Source organism: Pempheris klunzingeri, chromosome 16 (assembly GCF_042242105.1).
Source record: "Pempheris klunzingeri isolate RE-2024b chromosome 16, fPemKlu1.hap1, whole genome shotgun sequence".
NCBI lineage: Eukaryota > Metazoa > Chordata > Actinopteri > Acropomatiformes > Pempheridae > Pempheris > Pempheris klunzingeri.
In genome coordinates, this window is record NC_092027.1 from 16,169,832 (window position 1) to 16,189,198 (window position 19,367).

Below are 19,367 nucleotides of genomic sequence, written 5' to 3' on the forward strand. Positions count from 1 at the left end.
CGCAATAGCTTTCACACTAAATGGAAATTTACAGTTTGAGGATACGTTTTAGGTAATGTACATAACACATTAGCTCAACACTAAGGGCAATATTTGCAGAAATTGGCCCAATGAAATGAAATGCTTCATCCCTCAATTAGGAAATTAAAGTAAATCTGATCCTTAATTGGTTGTGTACTTGTTATGGTTTAGTACTTGACACTGACAGCAAGTGAAGTGTGAGACCTGAATGTAGTTAAGTGACATTTTACACCCCAGTAAATCTGTGATTTTGCTGTGTTTTGCACTTAAAACACTTCTTTCTCTTTAGTTGCTGGTTGTCCCTGGAGGGCGGTCTGCTTTATGCCTTCGTCGGGCCTGCTGCTGTCATTGTATTGGTGAGTCTGTCCAACACACTCAGTCTTGACGACATTGCCTCACTTTCAGAGAAACCGGCTTCCATCTCTCACTGGTCACATTGCATCACTCTACAAATATTTCGCCAAGTTAGCCGCCAAGCCAGGAGCATTAAAGGAGCTGCCTCAGAGGATTTTCCTTTTCCCCTCACTCCCACGTGCCCATTTGAGCATACACACCCGGGGTGTCCACGACAAAATGATGAGATGAGCGCTTTGATCGTTGAGTTTAAAATGTCAGCGCAGACAAACTAAAACATATTCCAGCAGACGGGAAGCTTTTCTTCCCGGCAATACAACACATGCATGGACCGACTTCTAGGCCAGCAGCCAAATATCTCACTCTTATGTGTACTTTCAAAGTATGAGTCACTGTAGCCAATGTATGTAAGGCAAAATTTTATTTGAAAACTTCTTTTAAGACGCAAATATTTGTGACTAACTGTTTGCACCATAATAATTATGCTGTGTCAATTGTTTGCTCTTGCCAAATTGCTATGAAACAAATATTTGTCTACACGAGGAGATATAGCTCTATATTGTTCTACAGCAAAATTAAATGCAGTGATTGCATCTCAGTGGTGTTTTAATCATCTCTAGTTGTGTGCTGCTATATGAGGCTGTTTCTAGGATTAGCTAATTTCTCCTAAATGAATCCCTGGATGGATATTTCCACCACTAAGCTTAATAAGGCTGGATAGGGTACTAAACTCTAGGTTGGTAATTGCTGCCATTGTTATTGTTATTGCGCTGCGTTTGTGTTACTGCTCATGCAGTAGGATTTTCTCCTCTTGTTGCTTGCACACTTAATGCGTAGTACATGACAGAAAAGGCCTGTGGATCAGACTCACAGGTGTGCAGAATGATATGCATGTTTTTGAAGTAAATTCCTGACATGAAAGTGGTGAGTTGAGAGTTTTTTTTTTTCTTCCCTTGGGACACAAGGGAATGTGGGATTATATGTGCAGAATATTCATGATAATGTGGTAGCTTCCATGCCAGTATTATTTAAAGGGTATGTAGTCAGAAAACACTCAGGTAGGTACTTTATGTAACAAAATCTAAGGTACATAAATGTATGAAAGTCACTCTTTATAATAACAGACATCAATAGGCATTCAGGGTGACTATGTGAAAGAGCTCAGAGATCACAGCCACCGTGTGAAATCAAAGGACAGTTACGCTGCGTGTCAGTGGCTGGTGGTTCTTGGAATGTCTCCGACTTTCCACCATATCGATGTACACTCCACACCCCAGCTGCTATGTAATGGTCTCCGGCCCCCCGGTGTTGTTGCTGGGGCCCCACTCTAACAAACAGCTGTAATGAGAGTGGGACGTCAGGCAGAGAAACACAGACCTTCCCACAGGACTCTTCTCTAATTAATGAACCTGGCCTTGGGCAAATAGCAGAGCAGGATGATGCTGACTCAAAGAGCCTGGGCCAGACATGACTGGCATGACAATTGTGCTCTCTGGCACAATCTGGCACATCGTGGGGAGTTGTCAGCAGCAACACACACACACACGCAGAAGGAGATCAGAGAGAGGGAGTTTTTAGCAAATTGTAAAAGCTGCCAGATGTACCGTACAAGTTGCAAAGAAATAGGCTTCAAGTGGAAATCCAGTTTCTGCAAAAGCTGCAGAAATTCAACTGACCACATGAGAGTCAGACTTTAACAGCTCAAGTACTCAGCTCTGTCCTTAAGATTGCAAGCAACCCTGCATTGAATCCTCTGCCTAATCACAAGCAGGTCTTGGTGAAAGATGAAGAAAGGAATCCGGGCAGACATTCAGTTCAGGGCCTTGATAAGAATAGGAATGCGTTGCGTTCACTTTATAGGGATGTACTAGAGTGTGAATGTCATTTCTTGCCAACTCACCTGACTGCTGGCATCCCAAAGAACGCGAACAGAGGAATAATCAAACTCGACAGAGAAAGTCAAAGACGGCGGAACAAAGAGTGCAGATGAATGTTGGAAGTCAGGATTAGAGGGAACATGTCGCCAGCATACAAAAATCTCACATATGGGCAGGATTTCAAAGAGGAAGAGATCTACATGTGGCTTTGGCTCAGATTTGTGTGTGCACGCTTCTAATAGAATCTTTATCACTGGGTCACTATTGGGTCACTATGGCCAGATGTTTGGCAGGGCTGGCTATGGGCACCTCATTAGTAAGAGAAGCCAGGATGAGAAGCAATCACTGTTTGTTTTTTTTACAAAAAATATTTAAAAAGACAGCTTAAAGTGACACTAATTACTTGATGTGGAATTCCACATAAGGACTCTAACTCTATGTCAAGGAACTGACCACCTAATGGTAAATGGTTATGGAGTTAGTGCTGGAGGAAAAGGCTCCACTGTTTGAAGGAGCTGGTAGAGAATATGGGCAGCAAGGAGGATTAGGCTGAGAGATCTAAACCCCACATTGAATCTTAGTCGAATCATCAATGCAAATTACTACAAAAGGAGGATTTAGGGTTGGTGGAGCACCATTGCATTCAGCGTGAACAGTGATAGTGTTACGTTATAATGTATACACCTGCATTAATATGACTGAACATTACCAGCCACTTAGCTGCGAATGAGCTAGTTAAGCGTATTGCAAGCAATTGCTGCGGATCAGCCAATGAAAGCACGGCTTCATTGGTCTGCCTGAACATACACTACGTTTCATGGTGTGTACTACTAGTAGTGTTGTACAACTAATACGTTAATGTTTTAAATGTGTGTCTGTTGATTGATCATGGCATCACAAACAAGCATACAAATGTGGCATGCTGTGATGTGAAGTGTTTTACAAAACTGTAAGTAATAGCTGTGGGCTTTAAAATCAATGTATGCTTTGTGTAAATAATGTTTGAGAGGAATTCAAAGCTCCTCTCGCGGAGAAGCGCAGGAGCCCTGACACAGCAGAAGCGCTGTCACTTTCAGTCTTGATTCTGTGGATCGATTAAAAAGTCATCATGCAATCAGCTGAGACAATAAAAGAAGAAATATAGAAAAGCTACCATTCAGTGCATGAATTGAATCTCTGTTGGCTCCTCAGCTGCTGCAGCAAACCTGATCCAACTCTCCTCTCTGTCTCTCAGGTGAATATGCTTATTGGAATTGTGGTGTTTAACAAGCTCATGTCACGAGACGGCATCTCAGACAAGTCTAAAAAGCAGCGAGCAGGGTAAGTTAACTTCCTAAACCATTTAGCATCAACACACACACACACACGCTCTTACAAAACACACACCGCTTCCTCGTCCATCCACACAGTTAGCGGTGGGAACTGAGTACAAGTTTGCTGCATTAGATCAATTTTACCCTCTGTCAGACACAGACTTGGGGAGACAAGATTTCCATGGCAACTAACTCAAACTGCTTTCAAGGGTCCCTGAACACACAACTACTTGTACACCTTTGCCGCCTGTAAAAAATAATCAAAAAAAATTTTAATCCAATTTTGGCGACGAAATCACAGGACATCTGTTATTTTCTGTTGCTCTGTGAATCCTATCAGCATTTCACTATCGCTTCCACAGACAAACAGTTTCCATTTAGTTTTCTCAGTTTATGTCACCTCCATGAATATGGTGGATATGAAAAATCAAAGGCATACTCCGGGAGTATGGAGATGCAACTTTATGCACTGTTGAAATTCTTCTTTTCTGTCATTCCTCCAAACAAACATGCACGCATGCATACATGATAAATACATATCAGACGTGCATGCATGTGCATGCTCCTACAACATTACTTCTATCAAAGCGGCTAGAGGTTGTTCATCATCTGTACTAATCATGTGAGTGGAGATTTCTTCAGCTCTCGCAGCCATGTTTTCATTTCCATACTGATTGATTCAATTGTTTTCACTCTTTTTCTTGCTCTCATTACATTTCCTTCAAAGTCTGTCACTAGCACAGATTGAAACTGATCATTTGTTTATCGCTGCAAGGGTTAACAGTACAGATTGGCTCTCCGGGGGTTTGATTAGCTTTTGTGTACCAAGTGATGTAACTGAGATTAAACCACTTGATGTGTACAAACACACCTACACGCACACAAACGCACACAAGCAGGTGTACCTTTCTTTCTACAAATAAAGTGCAACAAAGTCTTATCCAAGTATCAAGCACATTTCTGCTCAGATCCTCAGAGGAGTGTGTTTCGAGGCACGCAGAGATCTAAGCACTCCTGCACACGGTGTTGCTAGTGTTGCTAAAAGGACAGGCTGTCATTAGCCTAATGTATTTTCTTTATGAAGCCATGGGGATGGCGCTGGAACTAAGGCAATGAGCTGTGATGGGACGCTAATGTAGCATAGCCCGTCCATGACACCATCATTCTCCACTTGCGATATATATATATATATATATATATACATATATATGTATATATATATATATGCACACACTGTTTCTTTCCATCTGAGTAGTCAACTGTAAGTAAACAAACAAAGGAGTCTTTTTCTTTCCACACACCCCTATAAAAGCTTCATTATGCACAGTCACATGTACACACAAATAACATACACACACACACCCGCATACGCTGGCAGTGGAAAAAGGTGGTTGGTGTATTTCCTGTCTGTGTCACTGTAATCTGTTGATCCACGACTCTGCTGTAACATTGCAATGTCCGTCTCTCACTTTCTCTCCACTTGCTCTGAATCAATCTTTGTATTCTGACTGTTATTCATTGCTGCTACTTTTTAAGATCTGGTTTTAATTTGCCTTTCTTTCTTTTCTCCCTCCCCCTCCCGCTTTTTTCTTTTCCCCTCCCTCTCTGTGTTGTGTCCACTTTTTTCTCTTTTTTTCTTTTCCTTTGTTTCATTTTGCAACTGTGACATCCGCACATTCACCTGTTGCCATTACTGGAACTTGTGTTTCCACATGCCCCCCCCACTCCCCCCTTCTCCTCCCCATATGGTTGTGTGTATCTATGTGTTTGTGTGTGTCTGTGTGTGTGTGCGCATGTCCTAAAGTGTCCCAGCGGAGGCGCGTAGCCGACTGCTCCTGAAATGCTCCAAGTGTGGCGTGATCTCGAGCACCGCTCTGTCCAGCTCGACTGCCAGCAGCGCCATGTTAGTCCATCTTCATCTTTCTATCGCTATCTACCTCTCTGTCTCTCTCTCTCTCTCTCTCTCTCTCTCTCCATCACCCTCTCTCTGCCTTCCTCTCTCTCTCCCCCATCCTTTTAATCTCTGCCTGTCGGTAATGATGCAGGATGACATTCAGACTTGTCTGGATACAAAAACAAACTAATGAAAGGAAAAACACCTGCACCACAAGCCGCCACTATTTAATGAGAGCGTGTTTTGATCCAAAGCAGATTTTCGTCAGGTCGCTCTGAGCAAACCTGACCTGTGTCAAACAGTATTTGTGAGTCAGGTTTAGAGTTTGTCTTGTTTGTCTTGTAGTACTGCAGAGGCTTAACACATCAGGGCAGCACAGTGTCAGTAAGACATCACTGTAATTATTTATACTTTCTGGCTCTCTCTTATTTATCTTACGTGGTGAACTTTCAAACTACTATCTAGCTTCCACCGCTTTAAAGTGGAGCTCACAGTCAACACATCACATTTCAAACGTAGAACAATATCTACCATACCAACAATATTACATATAAACTAGAGCTACAGGTACTTAAATCTCTCTGTTTATAGCATTTTCTGGAATTTTCACTGCACGTCTCAGAGATATTGTGCTGGGTGCTGCACAACTTCTGAAAATAGTTTCATGTTAATAGTTAATGTATTTCGCGGCTCTGGAGGGAGCTTTGTCAAGTCTGAAAAAATTATAACAACTTGAGCTTGGAGACAAATTCATTGAGTTTCATTTTGGGAAATGCAGCTCAATCCAGTGTTTTTGGAGCTTTAAGTCCCATGTGGAGGACTAAAAGTAAGAATATCTTGGCCTTGATTTTGAATCAGCTTGTACCATTCTTGTTTTTTTATTCTGCTTCTGCAAATCTCCCAACTTAATGCAAGTTCGATGAAAACATTGCTTGAATACTATAGGATTAATATATAGAATAATAAGTAGGTGTCAAACTGATTAAAGAGACAAAGTAGGTGGATGAAATTATATGTAATTCCCACACCATTTTTCTAAGTGCTATATCCACTTTCTGAACCTAAAATACCTCACAGATGCTGGCATCTTTCTACTTTTGGGTGGTGACATTTTAGAAGTCAGCACTATAGTGGAACAAGACAAAGATTAAAAAGACCCAAAGTCTTTTAAAATACTGGATTTTTGCTCTCTGAGTAAGAAGTTCGTCGTCATGGTTTCATGTTCAGTGCAGCCAGTCTGTTAATGACCCTCCTTCCATTTCACTGATGCAAACAATCCTGTGCATATTTAACCATGTCTTTGCACAAATCATTCATTACGGTTTCTTGTTTATTTTGGAGGAGCAGTTTGTTTAAAGCAGCAACTCTGTTCTTAGTTGTGTTGTTGCATGATTGGATGCTGTGATTGGGGGGTAATGGGATGAGATTGCCTATTTGCAGCAACAAGTTTGTATCAGTTTTTCTCTCGTCGCTGGGATCACACGAGGCCATTGTTGAGGTTTTTTTCTTTCTACACAGCCTTACTGATCTCAGACCTGCCTGCGTCTTTCGCTGAGTACATACAGAGTTTATCGTCAGATAACATCATCTATATTGACGTTGCTGCACTTCTTCCTGCTTCGTGCAGTATACTATTTGGTTAGAAGATGCTAATAATCTGCTTACAGAAAACCTGGGTGTAAAGCCATAATGAAATAGTCAGTACTGTGTAATTTCTGTATTATTTACTTTTTTCTACGCACTTCTTATTGTATAGTAATCAAGGCCTATTCATACCTACTGTAACTGTCCTGATAAAGCTTTAATGACAGAATTTATTTCCAGAATGAGATAACCACCATCTGAAAAATGTGACAAAGCAGTCCCAAGTCTTCCGCACATTTCTTTTCTCCAAAATGACTTTTTAGCACTTTGAATTAGAACAGCTCATTAAAAAACACTTACTGTGTGTGATGAGGTACATTGGCAGTATTGAAGTGTGTCTTTTCACACTGAATGTATGCTGTTCCTGTTAATGTAGTGAACCATGTTGTATAGTTAAAACCACAGTTCACAACAGCTGGAAAGTTTACACAATAACAAGCAGACGGCACATCTTTGGCTTTATAGCACTATATTCTCTTTTATTCTTTGCCTTTGGCCATGTGCCTCTAAAGACACGTTCATCTTTCTGCCCGTCTGTTAACTGGCGGTTATAAAACCACGACTATGTGCTCAAATGGCATGAACATTTTAAATTGGGGTCTGAATCTGAGTTACAGATGCTCACACACACACACACACATTCAGACACTCACACACACGAGCAATGACCTGACTTCCCCCTCCCCGTTGGGCCTCTGCCTATCTTCTCACAGTCCACCAGCATGACACTTGAGTGCGCATCAACCATGTAATTGTGAGCAGTTGTCAGTCTCATAACTATCTACATGATTACACATCATCTTCCACTTCTCAGATAGAATATTAAGTCTGATGCAAACCTCAGTGTGCCAATCAGCTGCAAATTACCCACCGCCGAACCTTTGACTGATCTGTGTGTGTTCGTGCCTGTGTGTGTGTGCGTGTGAGACAGAAAGCGAAGTGGAGTTATGTGACTTACCAGAGCTGGCAGGTCTGGTTTGAGACTGAACCCCTTGTTCCTTCTTCCTCTCTACCCCTCTCTGCCTTTGCTTCTCTTTCTCTTCGTCTGACAGGGCGTCTCTGTGGAGCTCCTGTGTGGTTCTGCCTCTGTTAGCATTAACCTGGATGTCAGCGGTGCTGGCCATAACCGACCGGCGCTCCACCCTCTTCCAGGTGATGTATCTCAAAAAACTAGCAGATGCTCCCATACTGTGTCTCCCACATGTACACCCGTGATGCACCGAGGAAAAGCAACTTTAAAAGGGTGAATGACATGTGCAACAAGGTGCAACTCACATTTTGCATCAGTCGACACCTGCAGCATAAACAAGGAGCCTCGGTTCTTGATATTTTCTCACATTTGGCCATAAAGACAAAGAGGTTTAATCTGAATTGTACCATGTGTAAATAAAGAATAAAGCCTAGAAAATAGTTAAATATTTAAAAAAAAATACTGAACAAACAACAACCTACAATCCTCACTGTGTCAGCATCATGAGTAGAAACACAGTCTATGAATGAAAGTATGAATGACGGCAATGATTTGTAATGAGTAAACATGACTTGGCTGACTCATTTTATTCCCATATCAGTGTTTCTCTAATGAGAGAATGAGTCATTTCACTACAGTATTACAGTAATACAGGAAATGATATTACACTGGTTCCCAGACTTGGGTTCTTTAAAGGCCGTTCAAACGTGCTGCAGGATTTATTTCCCCTTGTTTCTCTTTTTTATTAAATATTTTTGTATGAGCTTTTTCACCACGTGATAAAACGAGGCATTTACATGTACTACAATCTTATATAATGTGTTTAAATGTATCAAAAAAGAAAATCACCATATCAAGAAGCTAAATGCTTAAAATATTTTTTTAACATTTATACAAGATTTAAGAATGACGGCCCACATTTGGTGGCTGTCATGGTAACGAAACGTGTCGTGTAACCTGTGAGTTTCCCAGATGAACAGAAGTTAGAAACAGCAACTGTCAGACCAGTGATGGAAACATGTGTCCCTGCTGACAAAGCTTAAAGAGATGCAAGATACATCTCAGTCCTCATTACAGTTTCCAGCTAAAAAAAAACTAAAATCAGTCTGTTTAATGTAAGCAGCCATAAGCTTGCAGCTTTTCATGGTGAAGAGAGGATAGCTGTCCCACACTAAATACAGCCATGGTGCCACGTAGGCTCGATAAAGATCCTGAGACAAAACAGCACTCTTTAGCCAACAAAGATGCCGAATTCTTTGAGCAACAATGAGAGGTAAAAGAAGAGAGCATAAACCCATGATGTTTGTGTGCTTTTCTCTTTGAAAACCTAAATGATAAGCTAATTTTACTTATGAAGAGGATTTAATATATGCGTTCAACTCATTTCAAATCCTTGGTTATCTCTGCCAGATGTAAGCCTGGAGGGGAGATTGGTTATGTGGGTGTGTGGGTGTGTGGGTGTGTCTGTCTGTCTGTCAGCAGCTTATCTCGAGAGCTACTGGACCAATCAGTGTGATATTTGTTGTGCACATTTATGCCTGTACTGTATGCTGAACGACCTCTTGTGGTTGCAGTGATTCACAATTTTATTTTTGAAAAATCTATTTTATTGACTATGTTATACGGCCTACTGACTGCTGACTCCTCGCTTCTCTTAACCTGCTGGTAGGAACTGCTTTTGATCAACAACTGCTGCTAAGAACAATCCTTACTTAGTCTGTTACAGGCCACATTTTGGCCTTTCTTATGCCTCAACAACTGACATCCATAGAAAAGTTTGGTCTCATTTTGAACCAGGGCATCTGCAGATTAATTCCATACCCAATTTGTTATGATCCACTAAAGTTACGCATGATGAGACACAAATAAATCCAGTTTCTGTTATCTTTGCCGCCATCTTGACTGCGACTGAGCTGGTGTTGTGTTGAAGTCTGTTTCCTCTTTAGATAATGTCTCCCATAGCGGTGCCCTCTGTAGTTTGTTTAAGTATAGCATCTGCACTCTACTGAGTGCACTCTAGTTTAGTTTAAGTTCAGTTTTCAGCAAATCTACACAGCAACATAAAACAGCTGACTTCTTCTATGATTGGGAACAGTCCCATATATTCTTTGTGACTTATGACATGTGTGCAGCGGCGTGGTGGGTGGGGAGCGAATGAACGGGTGGCATAATTTAGCAGTTTGCAATAAAGCGAATTTTTCTCGTCTCCTCCAGGTCCTCTTTGCCGTCTTTGACTCCGTCCAAGGTTTTGTCATCATCACCGTCCACTGTGCAATGCGCAGAGAGGTGAGTCCAGTTTCCTCCGTCTGGCTGCGTGATGTCAGACGTGCTGAGTTAATACTGTACACCTCTAATTCAACACCACACAGTAGCCTCAGTGATACTCACACGTTTCGACAGGTTGGATTCATCTTTGCAAATGTCACGTTAGTTTCCGGGTCAGTTCGAAGTCACGACATAACACGAGCGGATCAGACATGGGAAGGATTAGCACTGTATTTATGTCCTGTGTTGCAGCGCTTCTTCTTCATAATGCAGTATGATAGTGCAGTATTGTCCGTCTGATCCAAGGCTGCTTTAAGGAGCTTACCAAGATGCTGTATGGAATAAGACGATAAGTCCCTAACTAATACCCCCTAGTGCCTATTTGCCACAGGCTTTGCTGTGCCCCCTCGCCTCCTCCGGGGATACTGAATTTTAAACTCATTGTGCACACACATGTATTCATGATCTTGAGAGAAACATTTACACACACATTGACACATGCGCACACACTCATTTTGCCATGGGCTGCTCACATTTGCACTCAATTAATGGATTTACAATATCATCAGTTTTCCATAACAGTAAATGTGTTTTCTGTTGCTGATGCATGTACACCACACACAGGCTTCCCTATATCAAAGAGATCATTATGATATTGAACGCACTGCATAATGTAAGTGAATTTTTAAATGCTTGAAATGCTTAGCTGCATTAAATCAATATCACAAAAGCAGCGGGGATCAGAGTACAGTAAATCCAGGAATTATTTATTTTAAATGTATGAAAATCCCCTGCAAGAGACTGAGTGTAAATCCTTCGTAGCCGCAGAACAATAGGCAGGAGGGGAGTGCCACATCTAAGGGCGGTGGGGAGGAGAGGAACAAGGGAGGGGATGAGGAAGCATTACGGTGGAAAAAAAGAAAGAAGGCAATACAAAGTGTGATATTATGTGAAGTAAACCACAGACACAGAAGGTGCTGGTGAGAGTAGCGCCATATAGCACTCCAAGATAGCGCCCGCTGCTTGTAAGGTGCAGCAGAGAATGAAAGGACGGCGATGGCACAGTCGGCCTGCTGAGATCAGTCGAGGAGAGGCGAGCGAGTGAACATGTGCAACGGCGTTGCAACGGTGTTGTGATTAGGAGGCAGCAGGAGAGGAGAAAAAAACAAGGCAGAGATGTGAAGGAGAGGTATGTTGTGAGAAAGGGTGAGGGAGGGACTTAGTTAAGTGGGTAGACAAGAAGGGAAGGAAGAAAGGTGGAGGAAAAATTGCATGCAGAGATCTGTGGGGGGGGGGTGTGGGGGGTGATTCAAGAACGAGGCAGGGGATGATAGCAGGGGAGGAGGCAATAGAAAGGAAGGTGGAGAGGGAGGTATGAACCCAGAGAGGGGCTCTTCACTTTGAAGTCAAAATGAGCTACATTGTGTGCCAACACATATACACTAATACAGAATGTGGAACAAATGCCACTGAGGATAAGCATGGTCATAAAGAGGAGAGACGGACAGATAGAAACAATGGTGGCAATACCCTAGACCATGCAGTATTAATAAGACATGGATGCTACTCCAATCCACTCCATTTGTTGCACACACACACACACACACGCACGCACGCACACACACACACATACTGATGAGACCACCCAGCGAGAGTGGAGATGCTCTCGTTTGCTCTTGCCCCGCTTCTTACACAAGCACTCTTGTTTCCACCCATGAGATTCTTATGGGATTTGACAGCGGCAACATTGAAAAATGATGTTGCTCCTCAGCAAGTAACCAGGCTATCTATAATACAGAGCCTGTGATGTGGGGAAAGAATCTCAGAGTTGGCTGTGAAACATTATACAGAGGGATCCATTTGATTTGAGCTTTGTTACAAGAAACCATTTCTTTGACAGTGGGCTGGTGTGTGTTTGTTTAGAGCTGTATGTGGGAGGATATAAAAAAAACAATATGACACTGGAAAGGCCCAGGGGTTAGAACATCTACATACCGTGCTGTTGGTTTTAATTAGGACCCTGTGCCACTGATCACACAAGGCTCAAATAGGCCACTTTGAAGAACAGTTGTGAGCTTTCTATATCACTCCACCAACTGTTCTACACGCTGAGCTATTTTGTGAAGTGTATAGCTTTTCCATTTACTTTGCCATTTTTGTATAATTTAGTATTCACTGAACATCTGTCATTGCAGTGATAAAGATGAAGAATATGAAGTGTTTGAGGATAGAAAATGTTTGAGAAATGAGTTCCCCATGCTCCAGCATTTGCCAAACTAACTTAAGTAAAACTTCCTCCACTTTCCTCCCTTGCATCGTCCCGTCCTCGCCTTCATCATTCTCTCCCCCTCCCACTTTTCCTCTCATATATTCATCCCTCCTCTCCTCCATACCTTATTTTCCCCCGCTTCAGGTGCAGGACGCGGTGCGCTGTAGGATGGGGGGATGTAAAGACGACAGCGAAAACTCACCAGACTCCTGCAAGAATGGACAGGTGCAGATCATGGTGAATAGCATTCCATTTCATCCCACATTGCAATTCATTAGCTTCAGACGAACATTAACCAGGCTGGAGCTGTCGAGAAGCTCCAACCCCAACAGCAAGAAGCATGATGGCCATTATTCAAACTGCTCGAACTTTCCTTAACCATTTTTTCTCCTAAACAGGAATTCATTATTGTTTATGCATTATGCATTTTCACATTATTTCTTCCGAAAATGTTTGATTTGATTTCCCATAAAAATGCAATTACACTCCCAGCCTGAATCCAACCTCCAATAGCGCCTAACTGGACATAAAAAGTCAACATATAGCATTTCTAAACTAAATTAATATAAATGCATTTTTGACATTCTTGTTGTTTGTACTTATTTCATAATAGACATGTATATATGTTGTCCATAGCATTTCATGTATTACCAAAACAGGCACTTCAGCACTTTATTTACTTATAACCTAAACTTCATCTTTATTGGAAGAGCACAGAGCTCCCATAAGGTTATTGTATGTGCTCCAAATGTGGCTAATAGTGTGATAAATCATATAGCCTTGAACTGCCTTGCCAATGTCAGCGCGGTCACACAGCTACTATGAGAGCACGAACGACTCTCACAATGCTATTCCCTTTATTTCTCCCTCAGACCTGTTTGCGGTAACGATTATGGGTTTCTGAACGCCCCTCCGAGGTTATCAAGATTAAACTTTGGAGCCATCATTCTGCTCTGGGAATCCATTATGACACATCCTCTGTCTCTGTTGTCATAACTGAGAGACATTTAGAGTCCAACTGTGCTTTTTAGATTTTTTTTTTTTTTTTTTTTATGTATTGTTATTATGCACACAGCTCACAGTGAATGCTAGTTGCTATGCCAACTATTTCTCTATTACAGAAGACTTCTGGTGAAACCTTTAAGTTTTCTCCAGCTTTCTAGTCTAAATGTGTATGACTTTGAACACATCTTCTCAAACAGCACATATGCATGGAGCACTGATGTATTAAAATGCCCTTGAGAGCTTTAATTGTGATGGATAATTTGCTGAAACTGCCACCAGTTATATCAGCATCATAATTACAATGCCGACCATCTTCTCAGGTGTTCTTGCTATATTCACAGGAAATCTCATTAGCATGATAAACCCCTGACATTTCGAGGCATCATAAAGTTGTAGAACTGTAACTACACATTCTTTTTAAAGTTGAATCAAAGCCGTCTTTACAAAAATAATTAGATGAATCTCTGATAAAGTTCAGTGTTCTCCCCTACAAAACTGGTTATATTTCCTCCTCTAACATTTCAACTTTATGTTTTCCATTAATTTGTTTTACACCGTCAGAAGAGTTCAAGTGTGAGCCAATGTGGGCAACAGTGTGGCACTCTGCGTTACGGCACATCCCCGTGCCTGCCGGATTGCCACCCGCAGCCGTTCCCACCGCCGTGCCACCAGGCATGCCAGCAAGCCTGTTACCACAGTCTGCCCCGCACCAACCACAACCACGGGCTACAGCATGCTCTCAGCCACGCGCATGAGCATAACCCCATCCTGAACAACACCCACAACCACCTTCATAACCATAACCACGCTCACAACCACATCAGCAGCCAACCAGTATGTCACCTGTAGAAAAGGCATTAGTATAGTCCATAGATGAAAAAAGGTGGAATCTGTAAAACAATATTTTGCAACAAATATGGACAAATGTTTAAGGAATAGTTAGGCATTTCGAGAGATACACTTATTTGCTCCATTGCTGAGAGTCGAGATGAGCAGCACTCTGATGTCTATTCACTACATGTAAGGCTACAACCAGCAGCTGTTTAGCTTAGCTTAGCACAAAGACTGGGAAAGGGGAAACAGCTCTGTTTGCTTAATCTGGTTAATCTGTACAAAACACATTGTAAAAATGTCACATTGGGCTTTTACATTGGGGAGTATGCAGCAACTTTTTGGAGTCTTGTTATCAACGTGGAATTACCACGACTTTAGAAGGTCACTGTTCCCTGCTGAAATCATTTCCATGATGCCCAGTAAATATCACAATTTATCATTATTATGCATTGGATTTTACATGAATTAAACAAACAAGACACAACATGCAAATTAGTGAGGTTAGAGGTGCTGGTGGGCATATTTTGTTCCTGATTGGCAGAGCCTGCTTTACTGTTTCCAGTTTGAGCAAAGCTGATCTTCTGCTGGCGTTAGCTTAATTTTTACCATGCAGACATGAGAGCGTTATCGATCTCCTCATCTAACTTATCAGCAAGAATGCAAATGAGTGCATTTCCCAAAATGTCAAACTAGCCCTTAACCAAAAAAAGAATCACGGTTGCTTCAAATTTAGTTCTGTTTTGATTGCATATTGCACCTTTTAATCTAAGTAGGACTCGCTATGATGAACACATCACAGCTAGTAGGGTTACTGTAGCAGGGTTAGCAACAAGTGTATTTATAGTCTACCTCGGGCATTTTCACTGATTTAGAGGATGGTTTCTTTCTCGTTCATTTCAGCATTGATCTCACCTTAACCTCACAGAGAATGCTGTCTGCTACAGGTTGTTTACTCAGTCAACAGGCCTCAGTCAATAGGACTGTGTTTCCTCATGGGTTCATTACCAATAGTTGATGACTCTCTGTACTTAACCTGTGAGGCTGTTGCAGAGAGAGTGTATTATAGTTAAAATAAAGATGATTTGTTTCCTCAATTTAGATGGGAAAGAGAGACTGAGAGAAAGAGAGAGAGGTCTCTTTCATATTCGCATCCGTCCATTTAGTGGAGACCCATTTATGGTGCTGCGGGTGATTTGCGTACTAAGAGCTTTTCCGCTCCTCTGAGACCTTTACACATTCTCTCCTTCTCTCTCAGTTTTTCATTTCCCCCCTTCTTCTTCACTTTGCCTCTGTGCCATGCCCAAACTGTCTAAAATCTGTAGTTTATTATCCAAACAAAGGCTTTTGTAAGTGAATCCCACTGAGGACAGGAGGAGGCTCTATCGTGAGCGAAGCGAGGACCTCAACTGCATAGCAATGAGCTTCACTTTCATGAAACTTTAGGAAACTTGAGCAGTGGCCATTTTGGAAACATTTTTTCATTCAACCCAGCATCCTCTGGATGGTTTGGGAGTGTTTTATTACCCCTAGGAGAGGGGCCACCCTTCATTCCTCAAGTAAATTCTAGGTCGACAGTTTTTTTCTTCTCGCCAAAATACATTATCTACATAAAATCCGAAGAGAGCAGGTTAAACTCAGTGTTGTGTGGATATTTGTGTTTGGGTCGCCAGCGTGAATGGATTGTTAAAACATTTCTATTCTTACATTATATAGGGATGTTTTTGCAGCCTAAGAAAAGCTCAGCCTGAAGACGGAAAAGTTTTGCTTCAGCTGGCACAGCAGACAGTAGTTCTGCCGCTGTGTAAATTTCTGTCCCGCTTTTCATTCAGACGATAGCCAGGTGACTGATGAGGCATACAGTAGCATTACATACCTGGCAGACCTCCACAGCGTTCTGCTTGTCTCTTTCGAAGGCTGTTTTTGGATCTGCTGCTGTGAACTGATTTACATCATGAAAGAAGTAGCAGTAGTGGATACCATCACTCAGAATTTCCTTCTTTTTTTTTTCTCTGTTCTTTTTGGTTTGAAAAGGCTTTGGACAAATTCACTTTAAAGTAATGAAAACTAAACATTTCTTGTATGACTTAAGGCAACATCTTTTATTCTTTTTCATAGACGGCATTACTAATTTGACCGAGCAGTAAAGTGTCACCATGGCAACAGATCATATCCTTGTCTCTAGAGTCAAATTAGAGCAGCAGAGTCAATGGATACCATTCGAGATACAATCGCTCATCAGGCCCCTACTAATGTGGTTAATACAGTGACTTGTGCACACTCATTGTCTTTCCTCTCTTCCTACCCTGCCTCCCTCTCTCAGACGGACTTTGAGAAGGATGTGGACTTGGCATGTCAAACAGGTGAGCTCTCCCGTCCATCCGATTTCTCTTTCCCTTCCTGCCTTTGTCTCCTCCTTTGTCCAACACAGGATAAGCATCGCAGAGAGGCGATGGGAGCTGTAACGTTCTTAGCTTGCTGCAGTGCATGTTGATGAAATGACAGGAGATGATGTGCTACATCTCGGCGCAGTTGTGCGTAAATTATTATGCCTTATCAATCACGCTGATTCTGCCCAATAAGTGCTCAGCGAGCATATGTTTGGATGAGACTGTGTTTAATTGTGCATGATAATAACACTCCTCAATGTGTTCAGACCTGTTTCACTCGCTGGTGACAATGGTCTTGTGTGCAGCTGTTAGGGTGTGTTACAAATATACCACAATCCAGTTTGTATTGTGCCTTGAAATATTAACACAGTCACTTTCCCCCTCCACCCCTGCAGAGAGAGGACACCCATGTAAGTTTTGCACACAACTGACATTCTCATAACACTGCCTGGTCCGTCCCTAGACTGAAATAATTCCTATAGACGAATCCGGATTGTAGGTGGAAGTAACCGCCATTACTGCAGTGGCACCTCAAGTGTAAACTAGAATGTAACGCAGCAGTGTATATAAAGGATTTCACTTCATAAGCACTTTTGCCAAGAAATCTCCATTCAACCTTTTACATTTTGAAAATACAGTCATCAATGCCATGTTATAATCTAAAGCTTTTCATTTGGTCTAGTTTATACAAACCGGTAGACATCCTCTCTGGTCTGTGTTGTTAACGGTTGCTGCAATTGTGGAAACAGCACTGTGCACTTGAAGGTTGGACAGTAGCTGTACATATTTTTCCCTCCTCCCACTGTGCAATAATTAATTCAGATTGGTGCTTTGAGACTGAATAACTTTCACATTCACACAAACCTTCATCTGTCAGAGGTGATGATTGCTGACTATGATTAACCCAAACAGTCTCTGCTTTTGCCATCAGTGTAAAAGTGCTCAGTTGAACTATGCCACTGCAGTAATGGCGGTAGAGCCAGAGAGCGAAACAAATAAAACAACCACCGGATTCATCTAAAGGTCACTCTCTGGGTCTCCACTGTTGGATGCAGATGTGAAGGGATCAGATTGGTCAGACTTCTCAAAACCTTTCACATCACTTCACACCAGCAGGATGGTAAAACGGGGATTTTAGTTCCTGTGCTCAGCCAGAATCCTTGCTGGTATGCTCTGAATCAGCAGGATCCAGTGTCCTTTTTTTTTTTTGATAAAACTTGTAGCTTGACATTTTGTCACATCAATGCAGTTAACATGAAAATGATCTGTGCTCCATGCTTTGGTCTAGAACAGAATTTTGAGGCCACAGAGTAAATGTTCTTTCCTCTGATGGTGACAGAATGAGCATGATATCTAGCATGAACTTCCAAATAGTTTGAGTTGTGTTTGTGATGATAGATTGATGTTAGCTGTGATTAAACATCATCTCTCATCAGCATGTCATAGTTAATTTTGGAGTAGCTATTCTAGAAATGTGATGTATCTGTAGTCTTGCTCCTCAACACCATGCATGAAAGCTAACCCATAGCAACTAGTTTTCTGTTCTGTTTTATTTACACTAGAATGAAGTAAAAGCAGGCCCTCATACAGAAATACTCATTGATACACATTTATTAAAGCACATGAATGTACACAGACTCACGCTTTTATGCGATTGCAGGGCGGGGAGTAATAAGCTGGTGAGCAAGATATGGGACAGGACTCAGTAGCAAGGGAATTAGGCTCCATTTCATTTGAAGCATACAGCATTTTGCAGGGAGGCTCTTTCTCCAAGCTAATAAAAATCCTGGCTCACCAGCAAATCTCAAGATGGAGCAAGACTTAAGGTCACAGTGTCAGAGACAAAATTCATCTTAGTTACTGAGAACCATGTAAGCCCAAAATGAGAAATGAAACTTTTCCTCGGTGATGCATTCTGTCTCCCAGCTGCATGAAAGCTACAAACAAACTTCCATCACCACTCTAAGTCTTGTGCTTCTGTTTTGCCTATCTCTCTGTCAACTTTCTTCTATTTGGCATTGGCTTTATCAATTCTTTTTCGGTTCAATATCCAATCCCTCCCCCCTTAAATGTTCCTATTCCTCTTCTTCTTCACGTATCTCCTGCTCCCCTGTCTCTTGCCTATCCCCCACTCTCTTTTTTTTTTCTCCACTGCTTCCTTTGTCTCCTTAAATCTCCTTCCAGTCATATTCAAGGAAGTGAACACCTGTAACCCAGCAACCATCACTGGGACCCTCTCCCGCATCTCCCTGGATGACGAGGACGATCCCAAGCTGGCAGCCCACCAGGAGGGGGGAGTGGGGGTCAACTTTAGTTCCCTCCCTGGGAATATCCCCCCTCCCAACCTCATCGTGCAGGTATAGGATTGAAGATTACATTGACTGACAGATGGGTTTGACCTCTGAACTCGATAGAACTAAACACAGTACATATTAATTGTCCTTAAATCCACATGAGTAGGAATTTAAAATTTCAGACAGCAACACCCGGTGGTAGTATCAAGACTGACAGACTTATCAAGGCTGCTTCATTTT

At 41.9% G+C, this 19,367-nt stretch overlaps 1 protein-coding gene across 1 annotated transcript in view; it reads left to right on the forward strand.

Moving 5' to 3' along the window:
• adgrb2 (adhesion G protein-coupled receptor B2) overlaps nt 1-19,367 on the forward strand; it is a 136,620-nt gene that overhangs the window by 99,184 nt on the left and 18,069 nt on the right. The window contains exons 21-30 of the mRNA XM_070846491.1: nt 311-377; nt 3,487-3,572; nt 5,370-5,468; nt 8,156-8,255; nt 10,288-10,359; nt 12,752-12,844; nt 14,174-14,446; nt 16,767-16,806; nt 17,229-17,243; nt 19,018-19,190. Of these exons, the coding sequence (XP_070702592.1) occupies nt 311-377; nt 3,487-3,572; nt 5,370-5,468; nt 8,156-8,255; nt 10,288-10,359; nt 12,752-12,844; nt 14,174-14,446; nt 16,767-16,806; nt 17,229-17,243; nt 19,018-19,190 (1,018 nt within the window). The remainder of the gene's footprint in view (nt 1-310; nt 378-3,486; nt 3,573-5,369; nt 5,469-8,155; nt 8,256-10,287; nt 10,360-12,751; nt 12,845-14,173; nt 14,447-16,766; nt 16,807-17,228; nt 17,244-19,017; nt 19,191-19,367) is intronic.